The 23575-nt window shown below is 40.4% G+C and overlaps 1 protein-coding gene and 1 pseudogene across 2 annotated transcripts in view; both read right to left on the reverse strand.

Moving 5' to 3' along the window:
- Nucleotides 1-937: 937 nt before the first annotated feature.
- LOC114492170 lies at nt 938-4487 on the reverse strand (annotated as a pseudogene).
- Nucleotides 4488-16650: 12163 nt separating this feature from the next.
- The window catches only part of WDHD1 (WD repeat and HMG-box DNA binding protein 1), a 62299-nt gene continuing 55374 nt past the window's right edge, over nt 16651-23575 (reverse strand). For both annotated transcript variants that reach the window (XM_028507336.2, XM_036010233.1), the window contains 5 exons: nt 23048-23091; nt 22301-22471; nt 21570-21700; nt 19153-19291; nt 16651-17413 (listed from right to left, as the gene is read on the reverse strand). In XM_028507336.2, the coding sequence (XP_028363137.1) occupies nt 17213-17413; nt 19153-19291; nt 21570-21700; nt 22301-22471; nt 23048-23091 (686 nt within the window). In that variant the 3' untranslated portion in view covers nt 16651-17212. The remainder of the gene's footprint in view (nt 17414-19152; nt 19292-21569; nt 21701-22300; nt 22472-23047; nt 23092-23575) is intronic.

Raw genomic sequence — 23575 nt, forward strand, 5'->3', positions numbered from 1 at the left:
TCCAAACCCACAGAGAATTTTTATGAGTTTATCTGAGCCAAAACTGGTGACCACAGTTGAGAAGCAAGATCTCAAATACTCCAGAGAATGACCGTTTTGCAGTTTCTTTTATTCTAAATATTTATTTTATTTTTGTTTTTGCAGTTTCTTTTATACATTTGGAATTAAGGAGGGAGAGGAAGGAAGGTTACAGGAAGGCAGGAGAAAGCCAGGTGCAGGAAGGTTAACAAGATTATGTGCTTCCTGGGCGGTTCTAGAGAAAAGGATACTTCTGGCATTTCAAAGGTGTGTCCAACCAGATGCACAAGAACAATGCAAATGGATAGTTTTAAAATGTTTTACTAAAGAAGGTATTGTTCTGGGCTGTGCCTGCCCATGATCTGCCTAGTTAGGAATTTATAATTTAACAGAGAACCCCTTTTTCATCCACATAATTTACTATCTTAAACAGAAATGCACGGGCCCAAAATGGTATCACTCTCGCTGAAAGCCCATGATCCAAACCTACATTTAACACCTGATTCTAACTGCAGTTTCGACCTTTCCCAGAAATGTAATCAATCAGGCTGGGATTTCCTGATCAACTCTAGTGAGGTAATCTGCCTGATAAGACCCTCTACCTTCCCCTAGGGGAAGGTGTCCTTGCCTGAAATAATCCACTGTTTTAATTTCTTTGTCCCACCCTCTTTCTACCTACGAAAGCTTTCCATTTCGTACAGCTCATCAGAGCTCCCTTCCAGTGGCTAGATGGGATGCTGCCCGATCATGAATTGCTTAACCAACACCAATAAATCTTCAGATTTACTGGGTTGAATTGTAACAACTCTAAGCTATTTTTCAAAGATGATGAAAGGCCTTGTATGGGGAAAGGGAAGAAAAATTACTAGATTTTCCTTTTTTTTTTAATGTTCAATGACCTCTAAAAAAATTTTTTTTAAATTGGCCTCCTGCCCCCAAAGGGTGTCACACCTCTGCTGCCTTAACACCTCCGAACTTCAGTGTCGTTAACCCCAGGCACCACTTTGCTATCCACAGTCGGGTGGGTAGTGGTCTTGTGGATGCATTGCATGGAGTTGCTGTTGTCCAGGGCATCACCAAGATCAAGGTCCTCCCTGTTCTTTTTATTATCATGCAGCGGTAGGTGGCGATCTCAGTCTCCAACTTGACTTTGATGTCCGGCAGGGCCTCAAACTCCTGGTCCTAGTGCTGCCCCTTGGTCCAGGTCTGGGCCAGCTCTGACTCCAGGTGCAGCTGCAGAATCCCAGTGAGCTGTTCCGTTTGTGTGGCATAGCACATGTGTCCACCTCCCTCAGGCTGTTCCCCAAGCTGGCCTTTAGCTTTCTCATCAGGTCCAGGTCAACCCCCAAGGACTGGACTGTACGTCTTAGCTCTGTGAGTGTCATCTCAGCAGCCCCTGTCTCAGCAGTGTGCAAGGTGAGCACTGTGGTGCTCTCCTCAACTTGTCCAACTCCTCTTGGTTTTTCCAAACCAGCTCATCATACTGGGCCCGGATGTCCACCATGATCTTGTTGAGGTCCTGAGATTTGGGGACATCCAACCCCACAGTCAACCCAGAGTTGGCAGTCTGGTTTTTTAGGCCATTTACCTCCTTCTCATCGTTCTTCTTCATGAAGAACAACTCCTCCTTGAGAACCTCAATCTCTGTCTCCTTCTGTAGCGGAGTGATACTGGTGTCACCAATGACCTTTTGGAGCCCATTGATGTCACTCTTCACAGACTGGCACATGGCCAGCTGCATCTCACACTTGACCTGAAGTCATCAGAAGCAAGATGAGCATTGTCAATCTGGAAAACAATGTGGGCATTGTCCACAGAACTTGCAAAGATCTGGCCCTCAGGTCCTCAATGATCTTGAGATAATGCCCCTAGTCTCTGACCTGGGGTCCCTTCTTCTCCAGGTGTTCCTGGATTTTGTGCTCCAGTCTCCAATTATCAGCCTCCAGGCTTCTCACCCTCTCCAGGAAGGAGGCCAGGTGGTCATTCAGGCATCACATAGTCTCCTTCTTGCTTTGGGTGCCACCTATCCCCGCCAGACCCCAGCCATCCCCACGCCAGGCCTCCGGCCCCCCAGTTGCCTTGCACTCTGGTGGAGTGGGGTGCAGAGATCTGGGAGCCTGAGTCCCTGGCACCTGCATAGACTCTGGCCTTGCTGCTGACCAGACAGGCCCAGTGCCTGGGCAACTGCCTGGATCTCAGGACCCAATAGTTCATGGAGAAGCTGGAGCAGGTGCTGGAACTCAAGTTGTTCAGGGAGGAAAACAAGAGGCCAAGACTCAGGTTCAAGCCACAGTGAAAAAAAAAAACAAAAAACAAAAAACAAAGCTACTAGATTTTCCAGTGTTTTTTTTTTAAATAATTACAGATTTAAAGAAAATTTGCAAAAAATAGCACAAAGGATTCCCGTATACCCTTCTATGAGATCCTGTAAGTGCTAACATTTTCCCACGCTTGCTTTGCATTCTCTCTCACTACTTTACACCACTCCATGCTGTGTATGACGAGTTCAACATGTTTTCTTTACAACCACTTCCTTCGTGTGATCTAGGGTGTTCTCTATGGTACTATTTCCTATAATTTGCAGCTCAGCATATGCTTTAAACACGCACATGCATACACATTTATAATTAATCAAAGTGATACACACGAATAGTCAAAAAATCAAGCAGAAAAGATGACCCTATAATGGAAAGCCACAGCGCCCCCTCAGCTGTGCTCCTGAGAGGCAACATCTTTTTTTAAACAGTCCTTTTTGTTTCAGGTCCTTCTCAACCCTACACATCTCTAAATCATCAGCTTCTGCTGCTGTTTCTTACTAATCACCTTTGGACATGGAGTTTTCACTTTCTACTATGAAAGGCAAGAATTTAGCCCGTTTACTCCCTCTCTGCCATAGTGACACCACTATTCTTAGCTCTCCCACTGGTCCCCTCTGTATCTTCCATCAACGTATTTAAGTCTCAGCTTTTGTTCCAGCCACTGTAGAAAGGGAACTGAGCCCCACTTTGTAAGCAAAGACTATTAGCACTCTAATACCCTCTTCCCCTCATCTAAAGGCCGTTCCGTCACAGTGTCAACTTACAACATTTTCATTCTGTTCTATAATCTCCATTCTAATGTCCACAATTTGTCTGAGTTCATTCTACAAGACAGACAACTAATAGGAATTACGTTTCTGTGACAATGTGACCATGGCTATTGCAGAGCAAGCAGCGTGCTAGATGTGCTCCACGGGGCCAGGACCATGACCGCTTGTCACTTAGTGGACAATGTTCCCTGTGCCAAATAGAAATGGGGACTCTACCTTTTGTCTCCACCAAATCCCTCAATCAAATCTGCATGTTTTTCCAACTTCTTGCGGCTGCCTGATCATTGTCCTGGCATCCACATTTTGTCTCTGGCTTAGCCCTCCCTTCTTGGGCTTTGTCAGTGTGCAGGAGCCCTTGAAGTGCCAGAATCTCCCACTCTGATTCTCCCTAGAACGTTTGCTCCCTTTCTTTAGAGCAGCCTTCCATTTTAACTGGTTGCCCAGAATGAAACAGATTCAGGAGATTTCGCATAAATTCTCCATTTCTGTCTCATCTACTGAAAAATTACGAGATTGAGTAACTCTGGACTGGAATTCGGCAGCAATGAATGGGTGTGGTGCCATGGTACCAGCTCTCTTCCTTTTACCAGTGGTAATGAATTTTCAGCACTTGAAACCAACGTGCACTTAATCTCCTTGGCTCCAGACTCACGACTCACCCCTGCCATAAAGCCTCTGTCAGGTTGCACAAGGCAGATGGTACCTCTCCTGGGCCACAGCCCCTGCTCATGCATTCTCCCTGCTACTTGCTCAGTGTGTGTCCAGACCAGAACGGCTCCAGTGGCATCACCTGGGAGCTTGTTAGAGCGACGCAGGAACTCATGCCTACCCTGAACTTACTGAATCATACTCTGCAGTTTAATGAGATTTCTTGGTGACTCGTAGGCCAATTCAGAAAATAACTGGTCTAGACTATAGTTTCCCTGACTTACTTCATTGGGTATCTTTTTTTTTCTTTTGTCTTCCTAAATGTATTGAATTCTCTCATGCATGGATGTCCCTCACCCCTTTCACTTCACTATCGATGTTGTGAATTTATTTACTTCTTCTTTTCATTTCTTTTCCATCATCTAATGGAAACTCCAGAGGCAAAGGAAAAGAAATTGTGTGGTCGGTAATTCAGCAAGCCATCTGACAGTTTCAGACACAAGCCTTAGAACACTCGAGCGATACAGATTTTTGCCGTGCCCCGTTTTTGTTCAGTTAGTTTGTGTTTTACAGCTCTCCTCTCAACAAGAGCACGGACTGGGAGCCTACAACAGATGTTTCTGATCTTGATGATAGAACTCTTCGTGCGGGAGTCTCCTCACGCCCTGGGGTTGATTACTTTACACCTGGAAGACTCGGAGATGCTGCTGCCTGTAAGACAGACAGCCGCCATTCTGCCAGAAACAAAACAGCATTAAACAAGCAAATTAGAAATTACAGTTGTGAGGGAGGAAGAAACTTTTGTTTACCCTAAAAGTTCTTTTGGTTGGTCCAATAAAAAAAACCATGAAACAGATTAGCAAGAGGAGATAACCAAATTTAATAAATATGTATGGGAACCCATACACATGAGAGAAAGTCAGAGGCCCCACATACAAGACAGGTTCAAAGGCGGAAAGGGAAAAGGAGGTACATGTGACATTCTGAGCTAGGTGTGAGGTAAGGCACCTTGAGGTTTCAGAAGGTCATTGCAGGGAAAACAGGTGTTCAGTAATTACTAGTTTGCACTGCCACATAGATGATCTCTGATAACACCCTATCATGAGCAAGGCCTCAAATCCACATTCCTCTAGATAGTTAAGTTTCTCTTGAGCCTGCAGTGTCTCAGTTGCCTGTAGGTCAAAATAATCTGCATGTCACTGAGGTGCACCCTGAGGTGGTTCTTTCTGAACCCCCACAGAATAAAGACAAAGGGAATGGAACAGCTTAGCAGAGATGCACAAAACCCTGTCTCTTTGCTGTTCTGGGTGTATTTTTAGTTTTAGCATCACAACTGTTACTGTACATTTGTCTCAGCCAGTCATCCAAGTATTGGTGGAAATTAACTGCAATGTTATGAATGTTTCACAGATGGATGAACCAAAGCTGATGAGAAAACAAACTGGTTCTGATCTTTTCACCATTTTGGAGATGAGTTTTATCTGGCTGAAAATAAGTCTTTTCAATCAGAATCTACTACATAGAAACAGAAAAGTTTGGGGGTATTTTTTCAGCCAGAAACTGAATACCCAACTAAATGTGGCGGTTCTCAAAATTGCCCGCACATTGGAATCCCCTGGGAAACCTGGCTTCTGCCTCGTGAGGTCTGATTTCGTCGGACTGGGTGTGGAGTAGACATTGAGAATGATTCTCCTCGGCAACCAAGCTTGAGAACCACTGGCTTACACGAGGCTAAGTGGAACACTTTGGGCTAAGTGGAAGCCCGGTGGTGGTATTGCAGGTCCGATCGGAACTCAGAAATGTCATCGAGGACCCAAGCTCTTCAACTTTCTCCTTAGTGCTTCTTAGCATGCTGCCTGTCTCCACTCTCAGGAGCTGACAGCTGCTGTGGCTCTAAGCATAAAGTGTTAAACACAGCAGGGAAAGCGAGGTCAAAACCACCTCCTCCTCCCACTTCTGTCAGTGAAAAAACTCTTTCTAGGAACCCCACACCCTCACCCACCTCACCCCAGAAATTTCTCCTGTATCTCATTGGCTAGCACACAGCCACCCATAGATCAGTGGCTGGCAGAGAAGAGTGGCTTACCTCAATCACCATGTTGCTGTTACACAACAAAATGAAAGTTCCACTAAACAAAATAAAAAGACAGGGATGGCTGTTAGGGGGCAACCAACAGCATCTGCTCTGTAACCTGTTATCCAAAAACATTAGCAATGATTCATCAGCTGGTGGGACACCATTGGGCTCCACTGGACTTGACATTCATTTATTTTCTTTTTGGAATCATTCTAACTATTTGTAAAAAGCATGATTTCATGACTTTCATTTTTTTCGTAGAGGTCTCCCAAAGAACATAGAGAAAAATTAATCAAAAAATAGGATAACATTCATTCTGTCTTGGTAAGGAATACATGGGTCCATTGGCACTTTTATAAACCTAAGAAATATGGGAGCTTACCATTCTTATTTTTTCTAATTCATACTCTGCCATTTCAGCATTTAAGGAATTATTTTATCATATTCTTCCATTTTTCCCAGCTACATTAAAAAAGGAATTAAATAATGAAAAAATAAAAATAATGGAATCAGCCCTGGTCGGTGTGACTCACTGGATTGAGCGTTGGCCTGTGAACTGAAAAGTCGCCAGTTCAATTCCTTGTCAGGGCACATACCTGGGTTGAGGGCCAGGTCCCCAGTTAGGGGCAAGCGAGAGGCAACTAATCAATGTTCTCTCCATGTTTCTCTCCCTCTCTTTCTCCCTACCTCCCCTCTCTCTAAAAATAAATAAATCAATTCTTTAAAAAAAATAATGGAATCAGAGTTCCAGCCAAGACAGAGGCATAGGTAGAAATGTTTCACTTCCTTGCACAACCAAAAGGAGGATAACAACCAATTTAAAAACAAAAACAACCAGAACTGCCAGAAAATCAAACTGCATGGAACTCCAACAACCAAGGAGTTAAAGAAACATTCATCCAGACAAGTAGGAGGGGCAGAGATGGGCAGATGCTCACAGAGTGCCAAAGGAATTGGATACAAGAAGAAAAACACCAAGACACATCATAACTAAGTTACTCAAGATTAAAAATAAGGAGAGAATCTTAAAAGCAGCAATGTTGGGAACTGCCCTGCCTGGTATCAGAAGCTGCAACCCCCGCCTAGGCTAAGGCTGAGGGAGTGGCCTTGGACCATAAGCCAGCAAGGAGACAAAAGCTTATCTCCCTGGCAGGAGCGCGGCTTCTGCTGCTTCATTCATAACTGAACCCCAAAGCTTGGTCGGTTAGCCAATGACAGGTAAGATTCTCCAAGGGGGGAACGATCTAAGACAGGCACGATCATGTGGGAGGCCCCCAAGAAAGGATTTTGGGGGCTACAGCAAAAGGGGGTGATGGGCCCTCGCTCCTCGGCTCTGATATAGCCTGAGTCCTCATCCTCTGGAAGAAAATCTCCTTATCCCCTGGCTGCCTTACTTCCCTTACTCCACCTAAGCCTGAAACAATGACAGGGTGGTGCAGCTCTGTGCTGAAAAGGGCGGGTTCCCCGGGCAATCAGGCCTAAGAAAGAATATGTAAGATCCTGTGAAACCTGCTTTGTTTAGAATGCTCTCAGTTGAATGATAAGGGTCCAAGGAAGAAGTAAGTTTGTTCCTCAAAGTTTTACAGCTCTTTGACCCTGACTCAAAATAGGCCCTCAGACTTCCTTGTTATCTACTGTTTCATCCTTACTTCCTAGCAATGAGTAATGAGCTTTTACCTGAATTCTTATTCAAACGAAACCAATAAAAAGCCTCTCTGGAGTGGGGAACAGCGCGCTCTCCCCACCAGGGAGGGTGACCAAGAGGCGCTCTCACCACCAGAGAGAGGTTGGCCAAGCGGCGCCCTCCAGGAGAGAGGGTGGCCGAGGCGCTCCCCACATGAGGAGTGGCCCTTCTGTTCCTATTTTCCCATAGGACCTGGTTGTCTCTGTGTATGTTTTTAGCATGTTTCGACGAACATCCACAGCTGAGATGGATACTGCTGGCCGGTATCCTCTACACAGCAAGAGAAAAGGAGACAGTTACCTACAAAGGAATTCCCATAAGACATTAGCTGATTGCTCAAAAGAAACCTTGCAGGCAAGAAGGGTCTGGAAAGAAGTATTCCAAGTCATGAAAGGCAAGGACCTACATCCAAGATTATTCTATCTAGCAAAGCTATTATTTAGAATGGAAAGGGAGATAAAGTGCTTCCCAGATAAGATCAATTTAAAGGAGTCCATCTCCACCCAGCCCGTATTATATGAAATGTTAAAGGGACTTATCTAAGAAAAAGAAGATAATCAAAAATATGAACAGTAAAATGACAACAACCTCACAACTATCAACAACTGAACCTAAAAAATAGCGAAAACAAAAGCTAAGCAAACAACTAGAACAGGAACAGACTCACAGAAATGCAGATCAAATGGAGGGTTATCTGTGGGGAGGGGGAGGGAAAAGAATGGGGGAAGGATACTAGGAATAAGTGTAATTGGTAGGTACAAAACAGACAGGGGGAGGTTAAGAATAGTATAGGAAATGGAGAAGCCGAAGAACTTATATGTATGGCCCATGGACATGAATTAAAGCGGGGGAATGCTGGTGGGAGGGGGGTGCAGGACAAGGGGAATAAAGGGGAGAAAAAATGGGACAACTATAATAGCATAATCAATAAAATATAGCATAATTAGAAGAATAATGGAATCACCTAAAAGGATGATGCAATGGTAAAAAAAAGTTGTCCTTCAGTTTTCTGATTGCACCATTTTTCAAAAAGGAAGACTTGAGGAAATATTTTTATAGTTTGCTTTATGTTTCATAGAATAAGAATTCAGAATTTCCATTGTCCATCCATAGTGGCAAAGGAAAGGGAATTGAGAGGATAATGTTTCAGAAATATTAGATGAATCAGAAGATAAATGCAAAGAGACACCAACACTCTAAACTCTAATAATAATGGTGGAATTGATCATATAAATGAAACCTGATTATGACTTTTCAGATGATACTGTAGATGAATTTTCTTACACTCAAGAATCAATAAGTGATCTATGTATGCCTAAGGACAAAAAAAGTGGTATTTTTTATCCTGTCAGTCATTGAACAGGAGGCACAGCATCACCCAGTATATACATCCTCACCCAAGGATACACTTACTGATTTGAGAGAGAAGCAGGGGGGAGGGAAACATTGATGTGAGAGGGAAGCATCGATTGGTTGCTTCCTGCACACGCCTCAACCAGTGATCAAAACTGTAACCCAGGTATGTGCCCTGACTGGGGATTGAACCCTCAACCTTTTGGTGCATAGGACGATGCTACAACCAAACAAGTGTCTGGCAGGCGACCCACCCAATATTTTTTTGTTAAGAACTTGGATTGTCTTGTTTTGCTAAAAGAATGTATGATGGTATTCTTAAACATTTTACTGTGTGCACCAGTATTTATTGAAGGTTTGCTATGTTTAAATTCTTGTTAGCATTTCTAATACATTTTTTCTTACTATCCATTTAGGTTTATTCTTTTGGAAATTCATCATAAAATGACTTCAAAATGGTATTGAGTATTTCTTGGTATATTGACAAAGGCCCTTCAGATCACCCAGTTGCGGGCTTAGAATCCTTTATCGAAGTGTCAACAAGAGCAACATTGATTATCATGTTTAGGACAGGCACTGTGCTGTGCTCTGAAGATACAAACAAGACAAAGCAAAACAAATAAAAAACGGGTCTGCTCTTGAAGAGCTTATAACCTGGTTGGGAGTTAGAAATGTACCTTCTCTCCCATCAGTTACAAATGCCACCTTAGAGTTTTTCATTGCCAGTTGTAGGACACCCTCTTAAACTCCCAACTTTTCCCAGTGTTAATATCTCACACAACTATAGTAGAACACCAAAACCAAGAAATTGACCTTGGAACAAGCCATACAACTTATTCAGATTTTACCAGTACAGACAGACTTGTGGGGCGGGTTGGGGGGTGGTAATACTCTATACAATGTCATCACTTGTAAAGCCTTACGAAACCACCACCATAATCAGGATGTTGAACTGAGCCATCACCACAAGACTTGCTCTGCTCACCATTAGAATCTTATCGGTCCCCTCCCCATCTTTAACTCTAGCAACCACTCACCTGGTCCCCATCTCTGTGTTATTTCATGAATGTTATATAAATGGAATAATGTAGTGGAATTAAATCAAAACCTCCTTTGGAGATTAGCTTTTTCCACTCAGCGTAACTTCCATGAGGTTAATTCAAATTGTTGCATGTATTGAGTTTGTTCCTTTATATTGCTGAGTAGTAGTAATACACCACGGCGCAAATGAGACCTAGTCTTTCTGGGTAGTTTCCAATTGGAGGCTATTAAGAATAAAGCTGCCACGAACAGTCATGTATAAAGGCCTGTGTGAAGTTTTCATGTATCTGGGATAAGTGCTAAGAGGGCAACTGCCATTCATATTTTAAGTCCATTTGAGTTTCGAAAAAAAACTGTCCAACTGTTTTCTAGAGGGACTGTACCATTGTTCGTCCCCAGCCATGTTAAGAGTGATCTGGTTTCTCTGCATCCTTACCTGCACTTGGTGTTATCACTATTTTTCATTTTAGCTGTTGTGATAGGTATACAGCGATATCTCACTGTAGTTTAATTTGCATTTCTTTAATGGCCAGTGATACTGAACATCTTTTCATGTGTTAATTTGCCATCTGTATATCCTCTTAGTAAAATGTCTGTTTTGCTCATTTTCTAATTGGATTATGTTTTAATTTTTTCATGCTGAGTGAGTCCTTTATATATGCTAAATATACACAGCTGCTATTTTTTAAAAATTACAGTTGACATACTCAGCTATTTTTAATCGGCTGCTATAACATTCAGTGTGAGGGTCTAATGATGTCATGAAGCCTCTATCTCACCAAACCACACTGCCACTCCTCCCTCTTTGGCAAAGCCATCTCGATCACCTCCCACCCAGCTGTCTTCAGAGCAGAGCACTGTGGGGGCCAGGTTCCAACCCTGGGCATAACACTTTATTTGCCATTAATCTGCTCCACACTATTTAAGAATTTGAGTGTTGCCCTGGCTGGTGTGTCTCAGTGGATTGAGTGCCAGCCTATGAACCAAAAGGTCACCGGTTCGATTCCCAGTCAGGGCACATGCCTGGGTCGTAGGCCAGGTCCCCAGTGGGGGGCATGTGAGAGGCAACCACACACTGATATTTCTTTACCTCTCTTTCTCCCTTCCCCCTCTCTGAAAATAAGTAAAATTAAAAAAAGAAAGAAGGAAAAGAATTCAAGTGCCAGCTCTTCATCCTTCTTTCTCTAGAGTTTTTGTTATCAGAGCCATGAAAGCAGCTGAACTGTTGATATGACAACTTTTATGTTTTCAACCCCCTCCCCACCACTTTCACTAGGTGGGTTTCCTCTGCTCACTCGTTTCTTGGCTTCCCACAGCTTTAGCTTTCAAGCCCTGCCAAGGCCATGGCCCTCACCTTTACAAGCCTGTGCAGCACAGTTCCTCAGGTTCACTAATTCTGCTTCTGCTGTCCAAGTCCACATCTCTGGGAGAGAGATGGGACCCCTGAATATTGGGGTCAGTTGTGCACTTCTAGTGCAGCTGTGACCTGGGGAAGTGATGGCAAGAGACAAGTGGCTCTCCTTCTGGGGATGTGGCCCATGAGATTCTCTGAGAAGAAAGTACGAACAGCAAATTACTGTCATCTTTATTACAAGGACCACAGGTAACAGAAAGTCGAGAGAGGTGACGTGGTTTCCAGAGCCATAGCTCCAGGGGTAGAGGCGGGATGTAAGTCCTAAGCCTACTAAGCTCCAAAGCTTGTTGCGGCTCCAGCAATCACCCCCCGCCCCAGCATGGTTCCTGCCCTCGAAAACCTGGGTTTCTTGGTGAGATCAAGTAACCATGATTACAATAAAGACACATCAATTTCAACAGAAAACCAAACCAGGAGAGAACAGAAGACATAGATCTATTAAATGAAATAAAATCACAAGGAATAAAACAATAGTTCTACTCCCTTTTAACAAGTTTTACAGTAGTTTAAATTTGTTTATCTTGTCCTCTTCATAAAAATACTTAAGTGTTTATGAGCCCTTGGGTGATGTTTCAGTGACATACAAAGTTAATGCCATAAAGTGACAGAAAAAAGCAAAATGGCACAAATCCCTTTGAACAAGATACCTGCTTTTATGCAAGAGCACTCTAATCTTGTCCTGGAATCAGCATTAACTGAACTTCTACTATTAAAGCCACATCGTATTCTCAGGATTGAGCAAATGGGGTAACTAAACAGCATCTTTTTTACAGCATGTTGGGTCTGGCCTGCTAAAATTTTTACTTAAGAGTTTTCATCTATGTCCATCAGTGAGACAGGTTTGTAACTTTCCCTCTTGAACTAACCCTGTCAGGTTTTCATACGAAGACTAGGACAACTGCTATCCCCAAACTGTGTACAAAACTGGGATTTTATTCGACTCCAAATGCATCTAGCTTGGTGTTTTCTTTTTGAGAGGAATTTTAAATACAGAGTCATTTTTAAATTAGATCTTCTATTTCTTTAAGGTATAATGACTTTATAGAGATATAATTCACATATCATACATTCACCCATTTAGTGTGTGATTCGGTATTTAGTACAAATTCAGAGCTGTGCAAACACTACCACTATCTAATTCCAGGCCATTTCATGGCTTCAGAAAGAAACCCCGCACCCACTGTTGGTCATTCACCCTTTCCCCCTAACCCCTATTCCCAGGCAGTCGTACCAATCTACTTCTGTCTATGGAGTGTCTATTCTGGACATGTCATACTGATGGAATCACAAAATATACAATCTTTCATGATTGGCTTCTTTCAACTAGCATGTTTTCATGGTTTACCCATGTTGTAACATGTATCAGTACACTTTATTGCCAAATAATATTCCATTGTATGAATACATCCCCTTTTATCTATTCATCCCTTAGACATCTGGGTTTTTATTTTTTGACTATTACAAATAATGGTGCTCTAAATAGTAATGTAGACTTTTGTGTGGACCTAGGTTTTCATTATTCTTGGGTTTATACACAGTTGTGGAAATATTGGTCAACTTTCTTTCAGGAACTGCCACATCAGTGGATCCTACCAGCAATGTCTGATGGTTCTGATTTCTCCACCTCTTTATGAACACTTGTTATTGTCCATGTTGTTCATTATAGCCATTCTAGTGGATGGGAAGTGATTAATTTTGTGGGTTTTTTTTTTTTTTTAAATTTTAAATTTATTTTTAGAGAGGGAAGGGAGGGAGGAAGAGAGAATAATCAGTGTGCGGTTGCTGGGGGCCACAGCCTGCAACCCAGGCATGTGCCCTGGCTAGGAATCGAACCTGCAATGCTTTGGTTTGCAGCCCGCGCTCAAGCCACTGAGCTACACCAGCCAGGGCTAAAGATTTTTTAAATTAATTTTTAGAGAGGGGAAGGGAGGGAGAGAAACATCAATGTGTGGTTGCCTCTCACATGGCCCCACTGGGGACGTGGCCTGCAACCCAGGCATGTGCCCTAACTTTGTGGTTTTGATTTGCATTTTCCTGAGGACTAAAGATACTGAGTATCTTTTTATGTGCTTTTGGCCATTTGCACAGGGTTTGGCAGAAGGCCTGCTTGAATGTGGTTGGTAGGGTAATATGGATGTAATACTTCGTAGTGTTAATTTGAACATTTCTCCTAAAATGTCATATGGTGTGCTTGAGTGTGATATTGTTGTTACAGAATCACATGCTTATGATGTTGTAATAAAAAAGGGGAGGGGGTGTTATTTGTGCCAGACCTTGTATATCCTTTGGAGAAATACCTATTCAAATTCTTTGTCCATGTTCTGTGGCTTGCTTTTTTTCTTTGTTGATGGTGTTCTTTGAAGCACAAAGTATTTAATTTTGATGTTGGCTTCATTTATTTTTTCTTCCGTTGCCTGTGCTTTTAGTGTTATAGCTAAGAAACCACTACTTAATCCAAGGTTGAAGATTTGCACCTATGTTTTCTTATAAAATATTAGCTCTTACATTTAGGTCTTGACCCACTTGGGATTTACTAATATGGTATGAGATAGGGTCCAAGTTCATTCTTTTGCATGAATCCAGTTGTCCCAGAACTGTTTATGGAAAAGACTATCCTTTCTCTATTGAAATGTCCTGAACACCCTGTCAAAAGTCCGTTGACTTTTAAATGTGAAATGGGAAGTGTAAATCCTCCAACTTGTTCTTTGAAAAAACTGTTTTGGCCATTCAGGGTCCCTTGAATTTTAGGACCAGCCTGTCATTTTCGGCAAAGAAGCCACCTGGTATTTTGACAAAAACTGCATTGAATCTGTTGGTCAATCTGGGGAGTGTCTCCATCTTAAGAAGTTTCTGATTCATAAACATATCCTCATATTTATTTAGGTCTTCTTGTCTTTCAACATGCTTAGTAATTCAAAGTGTAAGTTTTGCATTTATTTGTTAAATTTATTCTGAAGCATTTTAGTCTTTTTGATGTTTTGAGTAACTTTTACTAAGCTTTGCTTTTTACAAAAGATTTATTTTTAGAGAGGGGAAGAGAGGGAAAGAGGGAGAAACATCAATATGTGGTTACTTCTATCTTGTGCTCCCCCAACTGGGGACCTGGCCTGCAACCCAGGCATGTGCCCTAGACTGGAAATCAAACTGGCGACCCTTTGGTTTGCAGACCGGCACTCGATCCACTGAGCCACACCAGCCAGGGCTAATAAGCTCTGCTTTTGTAGGTACTTGTTCACTTCATTAGAATTTTCCAATTTATTTGTCATGAAATTATATTTAAAATAGTCTTGAATTAGTCAGTGTTCAATCAAAGAACACAACCAGTAAGAGATACATAGTAAGAGACTTACTGCAAGGAATTGACTCACACAATTGCAAAGGCTGGAGGGCAAGTCTAAAAACCTAAACCCACAGGGTACACTATGGAGTATGAATTTGGATTGCACAACTATGAAAAAATTGCACAGAAAAAAGCCTAAGGACATACACTCAAATGTTAACCCAATACCCTGTGGTTATCACTGGGTATTGGGATTGGCGATGATGTTCCCCCTCATGCACTCCTGTTTTAAAAAGTACGTACTTCTAATAATGAAGTGCAATGCAGGATTCTTGACTGATCCTACCTGGGGAGGGCACTTAAGGAAGTCAATCTAGATAAAGGGTATAACTGTGTTCACTGTACTATCTGAAATCTTCCGTAGGTTTAAAACTATTCAGAATAAAAACCTGGGGGGAAATTGTACTTTTCTATAATAAAGCAGCTGGGAAACAAAAAAAGCCCACCAGACAACCAGTCAAGATGCTTCCTGTGTGGAAGGGTCTGTGGCTCCCACAGGCTGAGAGAGGCTGCAGGTTCCCACGGTCCCCAGAGCTGGCAGGCACAATCCAGCTCTCCCTCACCCACTCTCTGGAATAATTAGGTAATGACTTTTTGATGAATTTAAAACTGTAAAATAACCTCCTCTTTAAGAAGTTTTTGCTATTAGAGAATAAAATTAAGCATAGTAACTTTCTATAGTGCCTAGTAAGTTCAGAATAGGCAATATTATTGATATCATGATGGTGATTAATAAATTATTTCCATTTTCATGTTCCTACCATTAAGCCTCAATTCTCTAAAACACTTTTTAAAAAAGAGGTTTAATCTTATACAGCAAAGGAATAAGGATAATGTTTCTTGGTTTCAATGTTCTGATTTGTAAGTGAAACCAAGTCAATAGAAAAACCTCCCTTCAGCCGAATAAAAGGGGATTAAAAAAATCATTTGCAAATCTTTGATGTTATCAGGTTCCTATGGATATGAAACAGAATACTCAAGGATTAGATCCTTAAGTATTATACACTATGTACAATAAGGAAGCTGAGGAAATAAAAACAAAATATGTATCCATAAACACGCTTTTCAAAGTACTATAAATAAACCTTTACTTCAGGATCTTGAAATCGAATTCGTGCTCATGATCAAACTGAATGACAAATCAAGGTAAAATACCCAGTAGTGCTATAATAGCTGACATTTATACTAAACATCACTATGTGCTAGGAACTCAGTGCGTTTGTCTCATTTAATTCTCACAACAACTCTATGCAATAGATACTATTATTTATACCCATCTTACAGATGAGTTAAAGGCAGAAATTACCCAAGGTTATTCAGCTGGTAGGTACTGCAGTGGGTTTTCAAACCTGGGCAGTCTGGTATGGAAATCTGTGCTCTTAACCACTATGCTATAATGTCTCTCAATACTAAACACTAATTAAAAAATCAGAAATGTATTCCTTTATAGCCTTAATCGTTGTGATAAGGAATATCCTTTGGCTCCTATACATCTAAACTTTTAACATTTTTTTCCTTCCAATCTATAAACTTGATTTCCAAGTTTTCCTTCCAACCTTCCAACTTCATTTTATTTTACAACTATCTACCCACCCCCACCCCCATACCTTGCCCTCACTAAGTGGCTGCATTTGTACTAAGCTCAATTTAGAATAGTAATCAAAAAAGTATGGAATAAGTCTTGTTCCTCAAAATTAAAAAAAAATTAAATCTTGCTTCTCAAAATTAAAAAAAAAAAAAGTAAACCTTTTTCCTAATTCTTTCTCTCTTCAAAGGCTGGCCAGAAAAGTACTGCTAATGCTGGTAACCAGAGTACCTTACCAGGAGCACATTTTTTATGCCCTGGGCTGCATACTACCAAACACTGTCTTCAGTTCTTCTCTTCTGTGTGTGTAATAATGTACACAGGGTGGTGGAGGAAATTACGGTAATAAATATAAAATATATTTTTAGAAATATTTCTATCCCATGGAAATACAATGTATCGAGCTATATACAGAAATGTGAAAGTTTTATTTATTTTTTAAAAACTAAGCTATGCAGAGAATTAAAAGCCATCTATGAAGAAATTTCCAGAACAAACAAAAGCAAAAGTCTCATCTACAAAATTATGTACATGTTTAGGGCCCATATTACAAAACATAGCCCCTGGGTCCGTATGGACAGAGAGCGGTGTGTGGGACACACCTGGGAAGAGAACTACTGTGGTTCCCTCCAGCACATGACATAACCCAACAGAAGAATTCCCTACAAGGCACTTCAATGCTCGGAGGCAGAAGTACCTTGGCTTTTAACGGTTTTGAAGGTAAAAAACAAAATCAAACTGGCTTCTCATGGAATCTGCAGAAATGATCGTTTTTATATATTCCTAGAGCTACTACGCCAGTATAATTACTACATTACCTTACAAAGACAAACAACTGTCTTTAAACTCTTTTTAAAAATATATAGTGTTTTCTAAAGATTTTTTTAAAAGTCCAGATTCATCAAAGACAGTAAAAAAAAAAAAAAAAAAAAAGCCATTAGGGTCCTAAGGCTACTTCCTTACTCTATTCCTGCTTAAATGCAAAAGCTGACAGTTTCTGATTTGTAGAAAGATCTAAAGGTTTCTGTTTTTTAGGCAAATTCAGATTCTCCTTTGCTTTTTCTTCCTGGTGTTCAGTTTCTTGATTTTCATTGTCCGCGTGTTTCCGCTTCTTTGCTTCAGCTCCATCACTTGCAGTCCCTCCTTTGGCCTTGGTGGCCCATGCCTTTGTCAAAATAGTGGGGGAGAAAAAAATTTTACTCAATAACAAGGAAATAGGAAGAAAATTATTTAAAAAAAAATTTTCCGGTAACATTCCTGTATATAAAGTAGTATAATTAGCACTTGAATTAAGCTAATCATAAAGGATTCTCATTAAGAAATTTCTTATTACTTAATTGCAGAGTACATTAAAAAAATTTACATTCTACCTCTATAATATTTCAATCTAAACTCTGCTTGTATATAACCATATTCAGTGCAAAGTGCTTTTTAAAGTAAAACTTTTCAGTTTGAGATTGTAGATTCACATGCAGTTGTAGAAAATAATACAGAAAGATCCTATATACCCTTTACCCAGGTCCCCCTAATGCTAAGAATCTTGCAAAACTGTAGTGCTATATTATATCACAACAAGGATGCTAACACCACAAATCCCTTTGAGTGTGTGTGTGTGTGTGTGTGTGTATGTGTGTTCAGCTCTACTGCAGCTTCAGTGTTGACCACCACCGTCACAATCCAGAACAGTCCTGTCCCCACAAGGAGCCATCACGTTGCCCCCACTCCTCACCAAGGCCCCATAGACTCTTGGCAACAGGCAGTCTGTTCTTCGTCCCTCCGGCTCTGTCATTTCAGGGATGTTGCGTACAGTACACATTCTTTTGGGACTGGCCTCTATTCACTAATCAAGAACCTAATAGCTTCACTCATTTCATCTGTCTCTTAAAACTCTTTTAATTTATAATAGTTCCTACTCCCCCTATTTCATATTCTTCCCCATTTATTTACTATAGAAAAAGAGAATTTGAACTGTAGAATTTCTCACATGAACAGACTGGATGTAAATAAATGTTTTAAGATTTATCTTAAAAATATTGATTACAATTCTAAATACTCAGAAACAATCACAACTTTTGCCAACTCGCTTCCTTTAGCTACATGAAGTCTGATTCATTCAGAGGCCATTTTACCTAATTCTTTAGAATTTTTACGCTTTTATAAATACCTATTAAAAATGAAGAACACAAAGCTACTGCTGAGATTCTAAATGAAACTAGAGGTGGTTAAACCAGTTTCTTCCTCATTTTATAATACCTTTCCTCACAAAACCCAGTTTATCATGGTAAGAATCTGTCATTAGTTGCCCGTGCTGCACACTGCAATCCCTGGGAAAGTGAAGTCCCAGGATTTAAGTGATACACTACACGCATTCCTTCCCACTGCAACAGAAAGCTGTTCCTAGTCCTCCTTCACGTGGCAGAAATTTACATGAAGAGCAAGAGGTACAGCCACCTGTTCTCATTTCCATGTGAAAGGCTGGAACTGAATACCAGCTCTTCCCCCCAAAAGCAGTATTCAGTGTAAGTAAATAGCATTTTTAAAAATTCTGCTTACAAGACCCTAAAGTACCAGTCTAAAAACGTGAATTAACTTCATTTTTATTTATTCATTTTATTTGCTTTTAATTTATAAATAATGGACTTTTTCTTGGGGCAGTCCCCTAACTTAAAATATACAGGAACTAATACAGATGTAAACAATATACCTGCCCCAAATTAACCAGCTGCACTAATAGCTACTATATATCCGTATGTTCCATGCTGACATTTTAGTTACTTAATTTCCTCTCCACACAAAGTTTATCGAAATGTATTCTATTTTCAAAAACAGAAAAGGTATTTTCCATAAGAATTTTAAAAACTTGTGAATTCACCAAGATCTCAACCTCAACACAATTATCCTTACCTTCCTTTCTTCAGCAGACAATACTCTAAATCGAAGCATTCCTTCTTTTATTATGTCTGCTTCATCTGAGAAGTCAGGATTGTCAGACAAAATACTACTTCTGTTTTCTTCCAGCCACATCTGGAACCCAGTCTTTGGCCTAAAAGAGCACAATCATGAGAAAAATGTTATACCTGAAATACTGTTTAAAGTGCTTTATGACTTTCCAGGTTAGTAATTAACCATTACTCTTTGCATAGTTGTGTGAAGAGAGAAACAATTGATTATGCTTGTTCATGATCATATTATACATTACTTAAAACTGCCTGGAGACTACAGGAATAATGAACTGAAAAATTCTTTGTAAGGTCAGTTCAAAGGCATTACTCACACTTGTATTTTCTTTTTTTTTTTTAAGATTTTATTTATTTATTTTTAGAGAGGGAAGGGAGGGAGGGGGGGGAGAGAGAGAGGGAGAGGGAGAGAGACAGACAGATAGACATCAATGTGTGGTTGCTGGGGGTTATGGCCTGCAACCCAGGAATGTACCCTGGCTGGGAATCGAACCTGGGACACTTTGGTTCCCAGCCCGCGCTCAATCCACTGAGCTACGCCAGCCAGGGTACTTGTATTTTCTAAGTGCGGCAAACTCCAACTCTGCACTTACAACTCTCGTTTTAATGTCGACAGGCTCAGGGTCTCCAATCCCCACTGGAATAGTAAAATTTTTCCATGTAGCATTGGTAGGCTCTTTCTCCATTTCCCAAACCAGAAACCTGCAGGATTTCTGTCAAGCTCTCTAGCCATCCTCTTACCCTGGCTCTCGCAGCTGACCTGGGATGTGGGTCCTTTCTTGTATCATCATCATGTAAAACGTGGACACAACACACTGGTCGATTTTATTAGATTTCACTTCTGACACAACTGTCTTTAGGTCACAAGTGAGGGTGTAATGCAGACATTTAATATTTACTGAGTATATTTTTTCTGTATACCCTGTTCATAGTATAAAACACTGAATCTTCTTAAAATTTTCACTGTTTAATACCTAAATTGAATTCAGAGCAAAACAGAACAAAAAAAACATAGCTACTCTCTCAAATTAAACTAGTTAATGTAATAAGAATAAAATGACCTTTTCAATTTAACTGATGCATTTTAAATAAATGTAGCACGACAGATCAAGAAATATGGTCACATATTGCAATGGTGGAAAAACAGGAATGGACAAACAGTGTACAATGCAGAATAATCTGGCAATATCTATCAGAATTACAAGGCCACATTAACTTGAACCATGTAAGTGGGAATCCACAGCTATACGTCTACATAGAAATGACATTCATATAGTTATCCATTGCAGTACTATTTGTACTAGCAAAAGACCTTTCTCAGCCCTGGCTGGCATAGCTCAGTGGATTCAGCGCGGGCTGTGAACCAAAGTGTCGCAGGTTCCATTGCCAGTCAGGGTACATGCCTGGGTTGCAGGCCGTGACCCCCAGCAACCGCACATTGATGTTTCTCTCTCTCTTTCTCCCTCCCTTCCCTCTCTAAAAATAAATAAATAAAATCTTAAAAAAAAAAAAAAAAAAAGACCTTTCTCTACCAGTAGAGAACTAAGTAAATTATGGTATATCCATTCAATTAGTATCAAAAGATGAAAGAAACTCTTTGTGTAGAAATCTGAAATGACCTGAAAAAGCTAAGTGAAAAAAATCAAGGCACAGAACAATGTGTAAGCTACCATTTCTGTAAAACACACACACAAAAAACAAAAGATTAATAGAAGTGTTTGTACATTCATAGATTAATTGTGGAAGGCTATATAAGAAACTGGTTGCAGTGACTATTTGTGGATAGAGGAACTGGGTAAATAAGAGATTTACTCTTCATCTCCTCTTCACATCTCTTTTGACTATGTTTTTGCCGTATAACTATATTATTATTAAAAAAACTAATTATAAAATATAGTGTCCTAATAAAATGTATCTATAATTTAAAACATCCAAGTTATCAAAGCACACTTTCACTCTAGCTGGTGTGGCTCAGTGGATTGAATGCCAGCCTGTGAATCAAAGGACTGCCAGTTCAATTCCCAGTCAGGTCACATGCCTGGGTTGTGGGCCAGTTCCCTGGTAGGGGATGCTTGAGAGGCAACCCCACACTGATATTTCTCTCCCTCTTTCTCCCTCCCTTACCTTCTCTAAAATAATAAATAAAATATTTTTAAAAAGCATATTTTAATAAGTAACATAAATAGGTATAAATCAATATTTGTGACTTCCTTAAAATTGTAATTATTCAAAATGCCCACTGCCAGTGTCAATGAGTGATTTAGAATAACAAATCACAGGGCTGCATAAGTGTTTCTGCTGCTGCTGCATGTCTTTCATTGGGAGGCTGTGTCTTGAGAATACTACATTTCCCTATGCACTGACCTTTGGTTTTCAGTGTTTTGAGGACATGTGGCTGGAGTTTCAGGTAATGAATTTCCAGGGCTTTCTTCTTTCACTTCCTCAGTCTTATCAGCTTCGGAAGTTCTTTTCTGGAAATAGGATGCTGCAGATGCCTGTAAAAACAAACATAAAGAGTACTGCAACAAAATCAAGTATGAATTTATATGTTACAATCAAGTTTTGAAAAAATGTGGAAAAATATTTAGAATTCTTATGCCAACATGTTAAGCCCTTAAATTCTCAGAAAATAAGTGTGTGCACACACACAAACCCCCGAAACCATACTTCAAATTCAATGTTTTCTAAATAAACAGAGTTATAAGAAATGGAAAGATGGAGAGTAGATCTATTTTACTCATGACAGGCATGGGATGAAACCTGGGAAGCAAAATCAGAACACGGGACAAGGGAAGATTACAGCCAGGTACTCCACAGTCATCATTAAAAAGAAATACGCATCAGAACCATCTGGAAAATTAGAAACAACAACAACAAAAAAAGATAGATGCTCAAGTCCCCAGGGTCTGGGCATATATTTTGGGGGCGGGGTGGGGGGGAGATGATTCTGAGGCAGATCCAGAAGGGAGAATCTCTGCCCTCAGCAGACAATCGATGATGACATCTGGGGCCTCCTGTCCCACATCTGGAACAGGGACATGAACTACAGTAAGGCAAACAGAGCATGTGTCTGCTGCAGATGCAGTAAGCAGTACCTGCTTAGACTTTGGCTTTGGAACTAGAGGCTTTATTACTGGAGACTTTTCATTATTTGTAGCTCGATTAAGTGCAGGAGATTTCTTGTATGATTTGTTCATACTGTCTAAAATGTTAGCAGAACGTCCTGAACTCACTGAAATGGCTGGCTCTTTGGAACTGGCCGATACCTAAAGAACAAACTTGTGTTAACATCTTGTTTAAAGAAGAAAAAGAATCCCAGTAATTTATTTTTTCTTAATATTTCAGTTAAGTTTGTATTGTAGTCTCATTTTTGAAACGGACTAAATTTGGTACAACCCAAATTAAGACTGATACACATATTCCCCAAATACCACATCCCCAAGAACAACAGGTACTTAGAAATAAGGAGAAAATACAACCCGTGAACCTGTGCTGCTTCTGTATTTGTTTGCACAAAGATCTGCTTCAGCCTTTAATGCCTCCAATCCGGGGAGGGTCATAGCATGGTTTGAAAATACAGGGTCTGGGAGAAGTAATGCCTTTGAGGGTGGTTGGTACAGTACGTGAATGTCTCACATGAGATGGAGAGCAATTTGAACATTTCACCTAAAATGTCACATGGTGCGCTTGAGTGTAACATTGTTATGTCACAGGAATACATGCTTATAATTTTGTAACAGAAGATTTTTATGTAATAAAACAGGGATATTATTTGTGTCAGACCCTGTATTTCTCTGGATGGAAATGTATTTAAATAGAAAATACCACTGGAAAAACTTCACCTTGAAGGGGTTTACTCGTCCTTGGCTGCCAGAGGTAGCTGCACCTTTCATGAGAAAGAAACCCTCACTTAATAGTGGTAAAACAGAGAGAACTTCTGACTTCTGTAATAATACAATGAGCGTTTTAATCTGTATTATATAAAAAGAAATATACTTTGTAACTTTAAAACTATTAACTACACATGACCTCCTTCCAATTCCCAAGACAAAATAAAAGCCATTGGAGAGGCACCACTGCAACTTGCCACTATAAAACACTCCAACCCAATACATACAGATCTATTCTTTTCTCCTGTGAGCACAGAAAAATGCGTCTTATTTTAGCAAGGTTAGTAATTCCACTCCTCGTGCTCTCCATCTCACCCCTCCTGCTTTGTCAAGACACTTGTCCTATCAATGGCTACACCATCTTTGACTTTTCCCTCGTTATTGGCTATTCAAGTTTCCCAACTTAAAACAAAAACCAAACAAATCCTCTCTACTCTCCAGCCACCATTTCCCCTCACCCCCCATATACAGCCAAATTTC

This window comes from Phyllostomus discolor, chromosome 1 (assembly GCF_004126475.2).
Source record: "Phyllostomus discolor isolate MPI-MPIP mPhyDis1 chromosome 1, mPhyDis1.pri.v3, whole genome shotgun sequence".
Lineage (NCBI taxonomy): Eukaryota > Metazoa > Chordata > Mammalia > Chiroptera > Phyllostomidae > Phyllostomus > Phyllostomus discolor.